At 54.2% G+C, this 16,896-nt stretch overlaps 1 protein-coding gene across 1 annotated transcript; it reads right to left on the bottom strand.

Moving 5' to 3' along the window:
* Positions 1–285: 285 nt before the first annotated feature.
* Positions 286–16,674, bottom strand: GDF6 (growth differentiation factor 6). The gene is made up of 2 exons (XM_012643602.1): positions 16,157–16,674; positions 286–1,478 (listed from the first exon to the last, which is right to left on the bottom strand). The coding sequence occupies exons 1-2, from the start codon at positions 16,578–16,580 to the stop codon at positions 517–519; spliced, it is 1,386 nt and encodes a 461-aa protein (XP_012499056.1). The 5' UTR covers positions 16,581–16,674; the 3' UTR covers positions 286–516.
* Positions 16,675–16,896: the final 222 nt, after the last annotated feature.

Here is a 16,896-nt window from a genome sequence, read left to right as displayed (position 1 = left end):
AGTTCCTCTATCTAATACTTTCTGCTTGGGAGGTCACCAGATATGGGCTATGTCATGGCCAGAAGGACCCCACCTTCCTTACGCAAGTAGAAAACAACCAAACCAAGATGTGGTCAAAGATGATTCATTCTCCCACACTTTTTCCCTTTTTAAACTATTACTTTTTCAATCCATGGAGCAGTTGAGAAACAGGTATGCGTCTCCCCTTCCCCCACCTCCTATCAAAACCTGTAAGACACACAAGGAAATCCAAAGCCACAATAATAAAGAAAAAAAACGAAAGAAATCCTCCTTGGCTTGTTTTTCCAGGGTGGCCAGGCAAAGTGTGAAAATCCGTCTCTCCCTCTGGGCTGGCAGGTGGAAGGTTCTGGGAAGGCTGCACTCCCTCTTCTCGCACCGCTCTCTCGTCCGGGCTGTTCCCCCACCCGCAGCCTCCCCCAGGGCCTGCTTCCTCCTCTGCCTCTCTGCAGCCAGGCCTCCCCTGCGGTCCGGGCCAAGGCGGCAGGAAAGGCGCCGCTACCTGCAGCCGCAGGACTCCACCACCATGTCCTCGTACTGCTTGTAGACCACGTTATTGCCCGCGTCGATGTACAGGATGCTGATGGGAGTCAATTTGGTGGGCACGCAGCAGCTGGGCGGGGTGGAGCCCGGGTCCATGGAGTTCATCAGCGTCTGGATGATGGCGTGGTTGGTGGGCTCCAGGTGCGAGCGCAGCGGGAAGTCGCACACGCCCTCACAGTGATAGGCCTCGTACTCCAGGGGTGCGATAATCCAGTCGTCCCAGCCCAGCTCCTTGAAGTTCACGTGCAGGGGCTTCTTGCTGCAGCGCAGCCTGGACTTCTTGCCGTGCCGCTTGCCGTGGCGGCTGGCGAAGGCCGTGCGCCGCCGCCGCCGGCCGGACGAGGGCAGCCAAGTCCCGGCGTCCGGGGCGCCCGACGGCGGCGGCCACGACCCCTCCGCAGCCGCACCCGGGCCCGTGGCCTCGGCCGAGCCCAGCTGCTCGCGCATCTCGGCGAACAGGTTCTTGCGCTGGGATCTGGTGAACACCACGAGCAGGGCGCGCTCCTGCGGGGGCCGCACCCTCCGGCCGAAGCCCACACTCCGCAGGTCCGGGGGCAGCGGCTGCTGGGGGCCCCGCGCGTGCGCCTCGGCCTCCCCGGCGTCCTGCTCGCCCCACGCGGCCCGCAGCTCCAAGCACAGCTGCTTCCAGGGCTGGTGGCGCAGGCCCTGCCACACGTCGAAGACTTCCCAGCCGGCCGTGGGCGCCCCCTGCGGGTCCAGGGTCCGCGCGTCCAGCAACAGGGGCGACAGGCAGGAGAAGAGCTGCACGTGGAGCGGCCCGGCCGGTGGCCCCCAGGGCGATGCCGGCGCCTGGCGAAAGAGCCGCAGCTCCGCGCCCACCAGCTCTTCTTTGTCTGAGAGCGTGGACACATCAAACAAATACTTCTGTCTCCGGAGAGGAGTGTGCGAGAGATCGTCTGCGAGATAAAAAATAATTACAGTCAGTTTCACTTAAGGGGGAGATCAGCCCGGTGCTCTTCGGCCGCCCCCGGGAGGGTAAGGGCGGGGAGCGGGGCAGGCCGGCCGGGGAGTCCAGCTCGGCCGGCCCCGGGCCCGACCACCCCGGCTCGCCATCCGGTGGTGCACGGCGCGGGGAGGGGGCGCACCAGGCAGGCCCCCTCCTCCGGGGCAGCTCCGGACTCCCAGGGCGGAAGTGGGTGGCTGCTGGCGAGGCAGCCGCGGTGGCGGCCTCCCGGGTATTTTCCCCCGAGAGGCTTCGTAACCACTAATGTGCCCTTTGTGGTAGCGGGCCTGGGCCACGCTTCCCCTAGACCTCCTCTAGGCTGGCTCGTTCTCATCAGTCACGTCTGAGATGTCACCTCCTCCAAGAGGCCATCTCCGACCACCCCGATCTAAAGTAGCCTCTCTCAGTCACTGTTTCGGAGGACCCTGGTTTGTTATCTAACTGGTACTTAGAATTATCTACAATTGCCTGGTTTATATTTGTCTCCTTAGGGGTCTGTCTTTCCCAGCAACACTCCGCCCCGCCTTCACCAGCGCATAGGAGCTAAGACGGCGTCACTGTCCCTCTTACAAAGCCCTGCACCTAGAGCTGTGCCTGACCTAGAGTACACGCCGGTCAGTGAGTGAGAAACTTCCACAGCAGCGAGTCTCCATCTGGCTGCCCACCAGCGCCAGCCAGAGAATTTCACAACCACCAGTGCCGGAGTGCCAGGGCTCGCTACAGCCAATTGAATCAATATCAAGACAGGGCCTGGGCATGGGGGTTTTGTTTGTTGTTAGCTTTTTTTTTTTTAAGCTCCCAGATGATTTAAAGGTGCAGGTCTCCTTTAGACCCACTAGTCTGGGGATAACACCGCTGCCCATCAGGCGGTTTGCTGAGGCATTTAGGCCCAACACGGTGCAGACAGAATGAAGAGCTGCTAAGTGATTTTATTTCTTTATTTATTCATTCGTTCACCAATCATTTAACAAGAAACAAAAGAGCGCTGAAGCTTTCAGAAGTATGGGAGGGGGCAGCAAATGAACAAACATATCCATTGAGAAGATCCTGCAGTCGATGAAAAATAGGCATACCTGGAAGGAGACCTCATTGGGGAACACTTACACACACACACACACACACACACACACACAGTGACATTCCCCCATCCCTGCCCCCACCACACAATCTAAAATTCTCTTGCTTTACAACAATCCTGAAGATGAATTCTTTGGTTTCAAGTGAGAAAAAGAAATTTAGGAGACATGGCGGTAGCAGTCTCTTAAAATCCAAGGCAAATGCTTCAGAACCAAGGCAAAACTGGGCTTCTTTTTTGACACATTTGTGCACGAAGCCAATCCCACTTCGGTGTGCAAGGCGGAAAGCTAACCAGATTTTCCTGGGCTGCCTTCCCATAAAATATTTACAACCCAGCAAATACAAAAATCCCCAAAGCCCCCAGCTTTCCCCAGAAGCTAGTAAAGTTTGGGTCGATTTCAATAGTAAAAGTGTCACTGGGTCCCTCCTGCGACCCTCACTGCCAGTCCAGATGCAGCCCTGGGGCACTGGCTCTGGAGCCTCAGCCACACCTAGTTTGTACTCCGGGCTGACCGCAGGGCGGGCTGCCTCACTCTCACTCTCACACACATGCCCCGACCTGAGATGGAGTGTGGGAAGGGTGAGAGAGGTGAAAAGGGAAAAGCTGCTGGAGGCAGTTGATTTATGGAAGTCAAGACCTTCAAACCAACCAGGGTCACATTAAAATCAAGGAGAATTCAACACACTTTCTTCTCCTTCTTTAAAGAAACCTGTGTCTGACAGTCCTTAGCCACCGCCCAGATCTCTGGACCTATTGCCTTAGGATACACTTTCCTGCCTCTCTCCCCAAACCAGGAATGTGGTGAGAGTGATAAACCTAAGGCACTTGCTGCACTAGCTAAGTGGTTTGAGGGCTGACATGTTTCTAATCTTTATCCACATGCACAGAACAGTGCTGTAAGGTAGGTACTCCTATTGTTCCCATTTTACAGATGGGAAAACCAAGTCTTGGAGAAATTGGGTTAATTACTGAAAGTCACACAGCTAGTAGGTTGTAAAGGTGAGATCCATCCTTAGGTCTATTTAATTCTAGAGTTGGAGCATTTAACCCCTAAGCCACATTTTCTCTCCACTGTAGTGTAGGTACTGGAGTCTCAAAGCAACCAAGAGTAGCCAGGGAAGGGGGATACAGTCCAAAATGTCTTTGTAGGCCTTGCTAGGAATAAAACCTGGACTCCCTTAGGAAATCATTTCCATCTCTTGTTACATAATTCTCGAGATGATTTGCCAGTGGCTGGAGAGCATTAGGCAGGTGTAAAGAATAATGATTTCTTTATTTCTCTCTCATGCAATATGGGGAAATCAGCCTGCTTTTGTTTTCACTTTTTTTTTAAGTGTGAGCTAATAAATGGTTAGTCTGCACAGCTGACACTGAGGCAAGCAGCTGTAGAGAGAGGTCTTTACTGATTCTACAGCCTTAAGATTTCTGCTGATCTTTCTAGCAAAACCAGCGCAACTCTGCCCTTTCCAGGTCTCAGGGCAAAAGTAGAAATGGGGGCTTCGGCTTCCATCCTTCTCCCTTCTCTACCCACAACAGCTCCAGCCCACACTTCAAGGGGCCTCACCTGCATGCATGTGGACACCCCAGCTAACCAATCCAGTGTCCCAGGCCTACGGGTGCACACATCAGTGCTGTGATCCACTCTTGTGAGGACAGACCTGATGAAGGAGTGTCCAGGCCCTGGAATCGGGTTCAGGGATATTTGGACAAGAATTCTGTGGCCCGGGTACCTGAAACTTGGTCTAGAATAGTGACTCTCAAAGCCACTAAACATGCAGTGATCCTTAAATCTACATCATCAGCATCACATAGGAACATGCTAGAAATGCAAATTCTCTCCAGCCCCAGAGGTTTGTGGTATGGCCCACAATTTGTGTTTCTAGTAAGCGCCCAGGGGATGCTGATTTTGCTAGTCCAGGGAATCACACTTTGAGAACCACTGGTCTAGGTGGGCTTGTCCCCTAGTTTCTTTGGATTTCCCATCTAGTAGGGAGGGGCAACATTTGAGGAGGGACAAAACAAGGCTCCCCAAAGCACAGGGCCCAGGGCAGGATCTAAGGTAGTACTCACCAGAACCAAGTCACTACCTCTCCCAGCTTCTTCCGGGCCACCCTCCTCAGGAAGCCACTCCCACATTTTTTTACCCTTTCAGCTACATGTTCTTTCATTGGGTCTCCAGAACCTCTAACCCTAAACAGAGGGTCCAAGAAGGCTGCTCTGTGCAGGTCCCCTGCAGACCACATTCCCCACCTGTCTAAACCTGCTCTGGAGCCATGCATCACAGAAATAGCCCAGAGGAGGCATCCGACCTGGAGAGTGTATACACCACCATGTGACCCTCAGACCCTTCCCTGCTGACCTGGCATCCCAGAGCCTGGCCCAGCTGCCACAAGCCAACTGTAGGCAAAAAGCCAGCCCTTCACACTCCCTTGCACAAGCCTCTTTTCTCATTAAGTACTGTATAAATGAGGACTGACGTCATCAAATGGCCCTCTCCCATCCCCTTGACTAGAAACTTGCACTTTTCATTTCAAAATCTGTTTGTGGCACTTTGTTACATACCGGAAGTGAATCCCATGCTTTAGGCCCTTGAATTGAAATTGATCAGTACATCATGGGAGCTTTTTATGTTTGCTTTTAATTTGCATCAACCTGATTTGTTACAGCTTAGCTCACACCTCAGTTAACTCAGTGTTTGCTGACTATTAGACATGTAAATCTTTCATGTTACAATTGCTGCCTTTGTGCTTATCCTTTTTCCCTGGTAAGTTGGTAGAGCAAGGAGGGGAGGAGAGAAAGAGAAGGAAGGTACAAACCACTGGCCTATTTGAAGAAACTCCTTCTTAACTAGGTCAGCAAATTGTAAAAGGCTGAGAGCACCTCATACATACATTTCTGGTGCAGAATTTGTATAAATAAATGAATGAATGAATAAGGAGGGGAGATGTTGGTCAAAGGGCATAAAGTTTCAGTTCGGGTGAATGTAAGTTAAAAAGACAAAAAAAGAAAGCAAGTAAGGGAATGAGAAAAAGATTTAATTACTTGCAAGGTAAGTACCATTGCACTCATTTCAAATGAGGAAATTGGCTTAGAAAGGTAAAAGCATCAGTCCAGGATGAGTGAGGCTGGAGGAAGGAGAGAACCCAACACCAGAGGTGAAAGGAAAAGGTGCCCTCAGCGCCAAATACCTTATGTGGAGAACTGAGCCCCAGGAGGGCGGCCTGAGGGGGCCACACGCAGAGGCAGGATTCGTGCCCCGCCCGGTCGCCCCTGCGAGGGCTGCTCCCCTGCATCAGTCTATAGAGGGTTTCCGAAAACCGAAACTTCTTTGGGGGCAGGAAGCTCCTCCCCGAGACACAGACACACACTGCATTTTCCCAAGACATCTCTGAGATAAATACACGTAGCTTGAAGTCCCTCTTGAGGGTCCTAGTTGGGTTTTCCGTCACTCTCAGCGTGTGCACCCGCGACTCCAGCTCTCCAGACTCACGCGGCTCTACGTGCCAGACTCTGGGCTCCCTGACGCTCCTTCGCGTGCGTGCCGCCCCCCTCCTCTGAGCTCACAGAGACCCGGTACTGTTACTGGGCAGGGATCTGGCTGGGGTCTGGCCGATCCCCACCAGCCTCCTTCAGCGGCTCCGCCACGCCTTCCACACACGTCCTCCGGAGGCACAGGCCCTGCGACTAGGCGACTGCTCAGAAAGCCGAGAAGACCCCCGGGCTTTCCAACCCCCACCTTCTAAGCTAGGATGGGGGTGCAGGGATAATCACCCATCTTAGCAAGGGAAACTCTAGCTGTCTTTGCAACTAAGCCTTTCCCCCACCTCGTCATTTCCCCTCACCTGCCATTTCAGAGCCAGCAGCAGCATCCAATGCTTAAGAGGCACCGCCTTTGTGCCAGGCACGTGCTGAGGGCACAGATGGCCGCTCTCACTGTATCCTCACTGCTAGCGTCCAAGGTCAGTCCTACTGTTATACTCATTTATAGATGAGGAAACTGGGGCTCTAAGAGGTATCTTAACTTGCCCATTGTCTTGCAACTAGTAAGGGACAGGCCTTGAAGGTCTTAATTCCAAGTGCAGGGTGGGGAGTGGGGGGAGGTCGGAGGTGGGGGATAGGGGTGCCAATCCTGCTGCCATGCCCCTCTAGCAGGGTCCTGTTTGGGCAGTGGCCAAGAGGGAGCCAGGAAAGAGGACATACATTCATCATCAGTGTAATAACACAAGGTGGGCTGAGTTTCCCCAGAATTCCACCCTCTTTTTCTTTACTAGGAAAAAGACCTCCAAGCTCAGACTTTATGGCTGGGTTTGGAGTCATTTCTCACCTAGGTCTCTCACCTTCAGCACTGCCCTGAGGTTTCCACATCCATCGGGTTGGAAATAGAGCCAGGTGTACTCGGTGAATAAAAATCAGCCACCAGCTCTTCCCCCTGGAGTGTGAAGGCCTCCCAGGGTAATCTGTGCTCTATCTACTTAGTGTCCCCCTGGACACGGGAATACAGCGATCTCCTAGGGACCCACCAGGATGTACTCCTCCTGAGGCAGGCCCCTGTTGACATGTGAGCCTTGCAAATTGCTGTGGCTCGGTGAGCCAATCCACACAAGTCACCCTTTCTAGGGCACTCTTGCTTTATTACCCAGGGTAATAATGGCAAGAGCAAGCACTGGTGTAGCATTTACTATGTGTTGGGCATGATCTAAATTCTTAACTTGTAATAACTCATTTAATCCTCAGAACCACCTCTGAGAAAGGTATCGTCATAAACTAGAGCACAGAGAGTTTAAGAGTAACTTGCCCAACATAGTGGTAGGGCTGGCAGTCTGGCTCCAGTATCTGTGCCACCTCCCTAGACATCCCAGCCCTGCTCCCTGCGCCTGGTAGAAAAACTGAGAAACACTTTCATGCTGTCTATGCCTGGAGGGAGGGCATCAATCCCTGCTCTCCAAGAGTCACTCCTTCAGCAGAACAGAAGGAATGCCAACAATTGGACTTTTGAAAGAGGACTTAGGAGGAAACTTAACAGGGCCACTGAGGGGAGCAAATGAAATAAGGTGTGAGAAAGACTTCTGAAGATGGTATGCAAATGTCAGTTGCTACTGGCAATGTGGAATTTAGAGTCTAAAAGACATAAATGTGAATTGAATCCTGATCTGTGATTTAGTGGCTGGGTGACTTTGGGTAGACTGGGTCACATAATCCCTCCCAGCCTCATATGCCTCATCTGTAAAATGGGAGAACCACCTCTACCTTGCAGGGTCATTGCAAAGATCAGAGTCAAGTCACCTCCCCTGTGCATGGCACATGGGAAACCCTCAAGGAATGCAGCCAAGATTATTATAACTACCTACATCCTCGTAGAAGAAGGTGTACCTGTCTTCCTCTTGGCCTCCTTTCAGGTGACGTGATCCAGATCTCTCTATGAGATTTACAGAAATGAGTGGAGGCAAGATGTGGGCAGCATGGGTGAAGAAAGAAGCAGGGGCTTCCAGTTCCTACTTATCTGAGAGCCAAGCAAATGTTGAGGCTCATAGGGGCTGCAGCCTCACCCCCTCACTGAGATTCTCCTTAGTCCTGTGAGGCCATATCATGCTGTCGCCTCCCGCAATGCCGGGTGAACAGACGGCCTTCACCCCAACTTCATCAGGGATTGAACCTCTTCTTGAGGTTTCCTCTTCTGCAAGGTCAGGGCCAGCGATAGCCCATGTGCTAACCTATACGATTCCCTGGCAGGTCAGTGCAGCCCTCAGAGGCCTGGGGATTAGTCTCTTTCAGCCCTTTGGTGCCCTTTTGTGGGGCACAAATCTGTCCTCAGAGCTAGTCTGGGGTGAGGATAGGAAGGCCCATGTTCCCAATCTTTTCTCAGCAAATGGCCACACACATGTTGGGAAGATGGCAATAAATGACTCCCTGGGCTGCAGCCCAAGGCTGTGCCTGTGACACCTGTCAGCTGTGAAGGTACTCTCCATGGTCTGTCAGTTTGTGTGCCCCCTGACACACACTCAGCAGCCCAGCATTTCTTGGGTCTCTTGGCTTCCCCAGTGCCTTCTCGAATAGCTTGTCCTGCATTTCTCAGCTTCTTTTCTCCTTCCAAAGACCAGCCAGGTCCAAGATAAATCCTTCACGTAGTCTTGGAGAGGCTTTCCCACACTCTCTCAGGCCTGCAGACCAGTGCCCTCCTTTTCACAAGGCTGGACCTTGTGGACCCCGCTAGTTAAGCGAGTCTGGTGGCCTGCCTGGATCCGGCAGAGAAATCTCCGTGTCCGCACAGCAAGTTCTGGCTCAACATGAGGAAAGTGAGCGGGGCTGGGAGAAAGAAAGGGAAGGAGAAACTCCAATCCCACCCCACCGAAAGCAACTTCTGCGTGCGCGCTCGCATCGGGGCCTCAGCGAGGCCTTTAACTGCAGTAACTTCAACCCCGAGGGTGCGGATTTCTGGAGGGCACCTCCAACGAGATCTCAAAGGCGCTTCAGGGAGACTCTTTTTGTTTCTATAGGCTGAAACGGAATTATGTACAAAGTAGATTTCACGAATTTAGTCGGAGACCCTGGTGCGCTCTCTTGAAGGGCCAGAGAGCCAGAGAGCCAGAAAGGCAAAGCCAAGATCAAGGACATATCACCCCGGGCGTCTCTCTTTTCACAGCGGTTCCACTCTGGGCTCCTGACCACAGTGGCTCAAACCTTAACTTGACATCACTGTGTATGAAACCCAAACTGAAGCTCGGTACTGAGCCTGCGCGCCGGACCCTCCCTCCCCACCTCTCCGCGGTGCGGAAGCAGCCTGCGCTGGGTGTCCACCGCTGGTCGCAGCCCTTCCCCGGGGGCCCGTGTGCTGGGCCAGGACAGGGTTGATTTGCTGGGGGCCTTTCCTGCACTGCCGACCAACAGGGTCACCCAAGAGCCCAGAGGAACGACACAGGCCCTCTAGGAAGGCTGGGGGAGGGGGGGACGAATCGTGAAGCCGCCGTCGGGGCTGGAACATGATCTGGCAGCTTGGCTTGAGAGCTTAGAGATCAAAAGTAGAAGGGAAGGTGCCCATCTTACGCGGTTTTCTCCTCCCCGACAAGCTCTGAGGTTGCAGGTGGGGGAAGGGGTTCAAATTGTCGGGTAGTCATGGGCAGGATATTGGACTCCCAGCGCCCAGGGGACCTGCGCAGGAGAAATCGCTGTGATATTTCTTTAAAGTGCTGGGCCAGGGGCAGCCTGTGAAGAAGGGATGGCCACAGTCCCGCTTCGCTGCGTTCGCTTTGGTCTAACTTGCGAAACAACGTGGCAAAATGGGATTCTTGGGCCCAGTTCTAGCTTAGCATCGTTCACTTTCCCTCTCCACGGCGCATCAGAGCGGCAGTGGGCTGGGAAGTGGAATCTGGGCTGGACCAATCCGCCTGGAAGCCGGGTTTGTAAAGCAGGCGCACGGATTCCTCTTGGCTCCTACGTTACTTAGGGATGCCCCTGCCCCCCACGAAAGCCAGCCCTGTGCGCTGCTCCAGTTCCCGCCCTCTGCCCCTCTCCCCAGGCTAAGTCCCACCAGCTTGGGCCAGAGGCCCGCCCCTCGACTGTCTTGCACGCCCACTATCGGGTCCCTAAACCATGCCCCGCCCCCAGGCGCCTGGGCCACTAGCTGCGCCGCGCGCGCGTCCCTAGGAACGCGGTCCCGCACCGCCCGCAGCCCGCCTGCTCCAGGCTCCTGCAGCCCCTCTCCCCAAGCCACCCAGTCCTCAGCCTCCAGCAGTGCTAACCGCCTACCCTGGAAGGCAGAGAACGGCAACCCTGGAACCCATTAGGCCAACGAGGACCTATTTAATTCCTGTAAACAGGAGATACTATTTAACCGACTTTGAGCTTAAAAATAAACAGCCAGGGCTGGGAAGGGGGGCGGGGGGAAGCAACGGAATGGCGCGGTAGGTCCACAATCCTGCACTCCATACCTCAAGGGCTTGCCTGGATTCTGTCTCCTGGGCCAAAGAGCGTCGTTTGACCCGGGTTATTCAATACCCGAAGGGTTATCGAACTAAAGCCTTTCACTTTACTTAAAAGCCCCCAGGGATTATTGTTGATTTGCTCAGGCTTGTTTGACGCACGCAGTAGTCCTGGCAGGAAACAAAAGTTCTCATTCTGCTGTATTTCTATCATACCATCTTCCCCCACCTCTCCATCCTATTCCCTTCTTCCCCCTGCACCCACCGCCCCTAAAAGATGTCACCACTTTGGAGGAGGAGTGCAAGAACCCCGAGAACACCAGCTGGGAAAAATGGGTTGCCCTAGGGCCTCCAATGCAGCGCCCTGCGTTCCCTGCGGATTCAGGTGACACGCATCCTCTCTGGTAGGAAAGAGGAGCTTTCTTGTCTCCATTCAGTTTGGGAGGAGGGGAGAAGAGAGATTCACAAGGCCTGTCGCGATCTTTGGCTTGGATGCGTTTTTTTTTTTTTTTATGCAGAAACCACAATGATGTTTGAGCATGTTTTTTCGATCCCCTCCCCCACCAGCAACTCCACCACCCAAACTCCCAGAGGCCTGAAAGCCTCCTGCGTTGAGAAAAACGCTGTGTCCTCTCAGACTAGCTTTCCTTGCCAAGAAAACTCGCCAAGAATCCCTACACAACCTGCTCTCTCGATGCAGAAGATGCTAGGTGTTCTTAGCGTCTTGCTTTTCCCTGCAAGGCAGACCTTAAGGCCTTACGGATTGGGACGACAATCACTAATATTTAATAACAAGCCAATGGCTAAGGGGTTGATTTGTGTCCTTAAACATGTCTTAATTATTCCAACCAGAAGAGCAAAACAAACTTCTAGTTTAAAACTCTTTTCCCCTACCCCGGGGCTTTTTCCAGGTTTACCCGCTGGAGGAGGACCCTGAACCTGAACTGTGGAGCAAACTCTGCACCCGCGCTAGTGCAGGCGCACCCTCACACACACACACTTGAACGCTTAGCAAGCCTTTTCCAAGGCTGTTCCCTCTTTCCGGGGAAATAAAGCCTAGATTGGAACCTTCTGCCCGGCTTCCTCATTTGGCCGTCTGGTCTGCATTAGTGTTTTTATAAGGGACTCAAACAAATCGAATACAAGGTCACCAAATAATTAACAGTTGTGAATTCCCTCCGTCCCCATTAAAATACTTCCCTGCTTATATTTCATTTTCCGTTTGCCAAAGACAACAGGGTCCCGGGCAAAAGCACTGCCGCGTTGATTACACCACTCTGCAGCTCAGGTCCACCCAGAAACCCGCTGTTTTGCATAAACATGACGTACCAGATGAACTTCAATCGCGAGAGAACCTTGCGACTCTTCAAATGTCCTCCCCGCAGCGGGGCTATCCCCAGAATTGTCCTGCTCTGCCCTCTGATAATCGCGACCCAGAAGGTAAAGGGACAAGCCAACAAACGATTGGTGGCAAACTATCCTGAGAGTAATTTCTAGGGTATCAAGTTCCTCAAGGATGTTCCAATCTCGTTTTGGTTTTTATCTGTTCCTCACCACCTTCTTTCTGAGAGTGCTATTGTACAAAAAATACTACAAGGTATTCTTATTTCAAAGTCATCTGGAAACCTAACTCACAGCAATAGTCTTAGACTCACTTTGGTTCCCTCATCCTTGAGAGTTGTTTTTGTCCCCTTGTTAGCATTATGTGGCACTTTAACTACATAAACTGAAAGTCTGAGTTTCTCTCACTAACACACACTCTCTCTCCCCTACTTTCCTCCATCCCTCCCTCCCACCTCCCTATCTCTCAGGCCTGTTGAATTCATAGAGGTTCTAATTATCTGCCTTTTCCAGGCCCCAGGGTTGGGGGTCCAGGGCCCCAGTACTAGTGGCTTTTTAATGAGTTATTTCATGAGCTAACTGTAATTTCACTGTATCCAACCCTGTCCATTCTGATCCTATGACTGCATCAACACACATGCACACACCTTCTCATCATAATGGATCCAAAATCATTTTAAAAGTACAATATAGGGGCTTTTTGAAGATCAGAGGATAACATGGTTTGTGCCTCTGCAAAAAGAGGCACAGGAGGCACAGCACAAATCCAGATTCTTAAATCCAAAGTTCAACTCAAACACCTAACTGGGTCTTATAAAGTTACAGGGAAATATTAGACTGGGGGGAAAAAAACCCTCAATTATTTGACTTCTGTTTCTTGCCACCATCCATTAGAAACCTCCTCACCCCTTACCCTACCTAGATAGTGCCCTAGTTAAATATGCAGGGTCTAGAATCTTAAATGAGCTTCACCTCTCACTAGCTGTGTGACCTTGAGCAACTTGCTTAATCTCTTTGTCTTCATTAATTCACCTATACAAAGGAGTGATTATAGCACTTTCCCCAGAAATGGTTGTGAGATAATTGAGATAATTCATGTAACAAATTTTTGTGCAGTACTTGGCACAGCAAATGTTCGATAAATCTTAGTTATTATTATTACCCCTAGATATCTGGAGAGCAAACAGAAAGGAGGGACATATTTAAAACAAAAAAACTTGCCGTAAGTCTCATGGTGGCAGGGGGTTGGGTAGTACAGAACTTGCTTTCTTCATAGACCTAAAGCACCCTTCATTTACTTTGGGCATAGTTTATCCCTCCTCTCCCATTCTCGACCAAGGGCTTCAGGTGTGATTTCTGAGGTTCCTGGAGTGGAGAAGGCTTTTTTTTTAAAACAAATATTGTACATGAGTAAGTCGTTCATGCCTTGTGAACCGGCTTCAGGGTCCCTTCCTTTTCTTTGCTCCTCCCGTTAAGAGACCTCTGGCTTCTCCGAGCCAAGCCTGCCCCACTCGACGGCGATTTAAACATCCCCTAGGCGAGGCGCCAAGTGAGCACGGTGGGCCCAGCTCTAGGCAGGCCGCTGCTCTTTCCTCTTAGCCAGGCCATCCGTGGGTTGGGGGAGGGGATATTGGGGGTTTGGCGCGGTTAAAAGGCCCACGTGAGAAGGGCGGAAGTCCTCGCCAGGAGCCGGGGATGCGCGGCTGGCGGGTCCCTTCCATCACGGGAGACGAGACACCGTTTGATGTGTTATGACATGAACCCTCAATTAGATCGCTGAGTTGAAACACTCCAATCAGGGGCCCGATGCTAAGCAAGCCCCGGAAGGTCCAGCCCGAGGTCACCGCCGGTGACACATCAAATCAAAATCAGTGAGAGGGAAAGTGAGGCTTTCCCTTTATCAAGCTGGGGCTGCAGCCAGCAAGGTACCCCCTCCTCTGTGCCCCCCTCCCGCCCTCGGCTCCGCACTCCTTTGCCCCCGCGCGGCGTGCGACAAGCGGCACCGCCTTCCCAGTCAACGAACTGCCTTTCTTCGCGGAGGAGACCGTGCCTTTGAAGCTGCGGTCCGGGTGGTCACGCCTCGCCTGGTCCAGCCGGGGACCTCTCGCATCCCCAGCCCTCGACGGCGTTCCGGGGTTGAAGCCGGACATCTGGATCTCAGTCCGGCTGGTCTGGAGACCTTGTCACAGGAACAGAGGGCCCCCAGCCCGGGTACACAGCCAATCCCTCCTCTACGTCTGGCGAACGGGGCTCACAGTGCAGTGCCCGCTGTGTGGGGGAGGTGAGGCTTGCAGGACGAGCAAGGGTGAAGCGAGCTCGCGTCTGCGCGGTATTTGGGATTTCCAGAGATCTCCCAGCTCTTGCCTGAATGCGGAAGGCTTCCCAACGACACCTCAGAACAGCCCGCAGGGTCCCTCGGTCCAGTGCCAAACTCACCGGGCGCTGCGAACCAGTTAGGGTGCCTGCTTAGGGGAGGAGAGGAGATTCTTGCCACTTCCCTCCTGGGGAAAGAGAATGTGTGCCCAAAGCCAGCCAGCATAGGCCTCTGGGACTTCTTCTCTTGAGCAAAGGTCTCTTGAGTAGTTTTCTCGGAGCTTCCTTGGCCTCTCTCTCCTTCAGCAAGGGTATTAGAGAGGGTGGGCGATTAACCAAGGACTTGGAGGGAGACAGACAACCGTGGCTGGGCGGGGTGGGAGGAGGGGAAGGGGTTTGCAAGCTGCGCTGGCAGCCGGGAGGCTGGGGACCCAGTTGCAGTACTAGGAAGAAGCCACGTGTCTTTGCAAAGGTGACTTTAATAGTCCTAAAATCATCATAAAATACCCGGCGTTAATTTGCTGTCCGGACCTTTCAGCAGCTCATGAACCTCGCTGACCTCGGGCTGCAGCCGCAAACCCCGCGGGGTTTAGAGCAAGGAAGGCGACTACCAGTGACAGGCTGGGGACTAGATCTGGGGCAGAGCCCAGGGCTGAGGGGCCGTTAGCCAGCTCTAAAAAGCTTGGAGAACGTGCGAGCACCCAAGGCAGCTCTGGCAAAGCAGCTTCTTCACCCGAGCCCCAGCGCTGAAGGGTTCCTGGGCCACCCCACTTTCACTGACCTGCAAGTGGGAGGACCTGGAACCGGTCAAAGTCACGGAACTAAGTCTGGAGAGGATGGGGAAGAGGATAGCTGCCCAAATCTCTTTTATCTCCTTCCTTTCTTCTCATCTTACTCCCTTTCCCCCTCCTTTCCTTCTTCTTCCTTGCCTATCTCCTTCCACATTTCTGTCTCTTGGCTTTAGGAGCTCACTTTCCGACGCCTGTGGATCCCTCCCCAATTTCGGGGACCGGGGGTAGCTCGAGGCTTTCTTGGGGGTACTGGCCTCGCTGCGGACCAACGCCGGTGGCAAGAAAGGGGCGCAGGGGTTTCCACAGACACCGCCATATGTTCGCGCTCCGAGGGGACAAGGGATGGCGTCCCTGGGAGAAGGGCAGAGGAGCTGACAAAGGTGGATGGGCACACTCACGTACCCTTTTGGATTAAGTACCGACAAACCCCCAACGTTAGCCAGCCCTGATTCTGCCCCGCCCAGCCAGATGCTGCGGCTGCCTCTGCAGAAACACCCATTGAGGCCTCGGAGCCGCCGAGAGCGCGGCGCAAAACAGCCGGAGGGCGCTGCGCTCCGGCCAGGCTGACCATCCCCACAGCCGGCGCGGGTACTAGCGGAGAACCCGTGCGGCGGCTGGACCAGGGCGCTGCCAGTCGCTGCTAGCAGACTGCTCCTCGGACAGCGGGGCTCGCTCGTGCCGGCTTTTCCTAGAGCGGACCGGAGTTGGGGCTTCCAATGCTCACTCGTGCCTCGGGCCCGCCCGGTCTGGCCCAGAAGCTCAGGCCTTGTACCGCGCATCCGGAACAACCTGGGACCCCCGAGGCACGGATTCCATCAGTCCCTGTCCCGAGCCCTCTCCAGCCCGGATCATCTGCCTGCCGCCTCCCGTCCTCCGCGTCTCCCCTACCAGCCACCAGATGAGCGGCCACCACACCGCTTTCTGCAACAGATGAGAGGATGAAGGAAGGGAAGGAAGAGGGAAAGAAAGGAAAAGAAGGAAGCTAGAAAGGGAGGATTACAGACTGGGATAAAACCTGTAGCTGCATTCAGAAACTTACTCGGATTTGAGAAAAAGCAACTTAAGCAGAGAAAAAGGGGAAGTGTCCAGAGAGGGAAGGCAATTCACAAATGCAGCCTCCTGCGGGAGACGGAGCAGCGCCCTGGCTGCGGAGCTCCAGCAAGAGGAGTCGGGCGGTTTCTTTGCCACTTACCTAATCCCCTGTCTACAAAGCTGGTGATCGTATTAGCCGACTTGGAAGACTGGAAAAAGCTGGCATTGATGCCCAGCTTCTCGGCGATGGAGTAAGTCCTGTAGATTGACAGCATGTACTCGTGGGGCACCACGCGCGGACCCCTGCCTGGCTGCTCCTGCGCCTGGGGCTGCTGCGGCGACTGCCGTTGGGGCTCGTCCTGTGGCCGCGGCTGTGGCTCCCGGCCCTCCCGGGGCGCCCGGCCCGCGGTACTCTCTCGCGGCGCCCGCGGCATCTTCCCTTCCTTGCGGCTCCGCATGCCCTTGGGGGAGCCCAGCTCGGCGGACGAGGAGGAGGAAGAGATGGACGCCTGCTGGAAACCCGGCAGATCCCAAAGAAAACTGATGAGGAAGACGGCCGAGAGCAGGACCCTGGGAGTATCCATGGCGTGCAAGTGGCTGCGTCTCCCCAAGAGGCGGCGGCGGCGGCGGCGCAGGGCGCGAGGGGCAAGGAGAGGCTGGACAGCGGCCGGGGCCCGGCTCCTCGGGCGGACTCGGAGTGCAAGGAGCCGGGTCCCAGCCACACAAACCCCGGCCCTGCCACGCCCCCTCCCGCCCCTCGCCGGGAGGGGAGGGAGGGGATGGAGGGGAGGGGAGAGAGGGCAGAGGAGGATTGGGGAGGGTGGGAGGAGAGGCCGGTTGGTGCGGGCAGGAGGTGTGGGGGAGAGGGGCCGCGGTGCGCCCGTGTGGCAGGAAGACGCA

The sequence above is a fragment of the Propithecus coquereli genome, unplaced genomic scaffold (assembly GCF_000956105.1).
Source record: "Propithecus coquereli isolate 6110/MARCELLA unplaced genomic scaffold, Pcoq_1.0 Scaffold2, whole genome shotgun sequence".
Lineage (NCBI taxonomy): Eukaryota > Metazoa > Chordata > Mammalia > Primates > Indriidae > Propithecus > Propithecus coquereli.
The sequence above is the reverse complement of the archived record's forward strand: the minus strand, read 5'-3'. Positions and strand labels throughout refer to the sequence as shown.

Bases quoted from the DNA above. Each gene is read 5' to 3' on its own strand.
- GDF6 (XM_012643602.1), bottom strand. From the start codon at position 16,580: ATGGATACTCCCAGGGTCCTGCTCTCGGCCGTCTTCCTCATCAGTTTT. The intron at 1,479-16,156 runs GTAAGTGGCAAA...TTTATCTCGCAG, and splicing joins CTTTGTAGACAGGGGATTAG to ACGATCTCTCGCACACTCCT.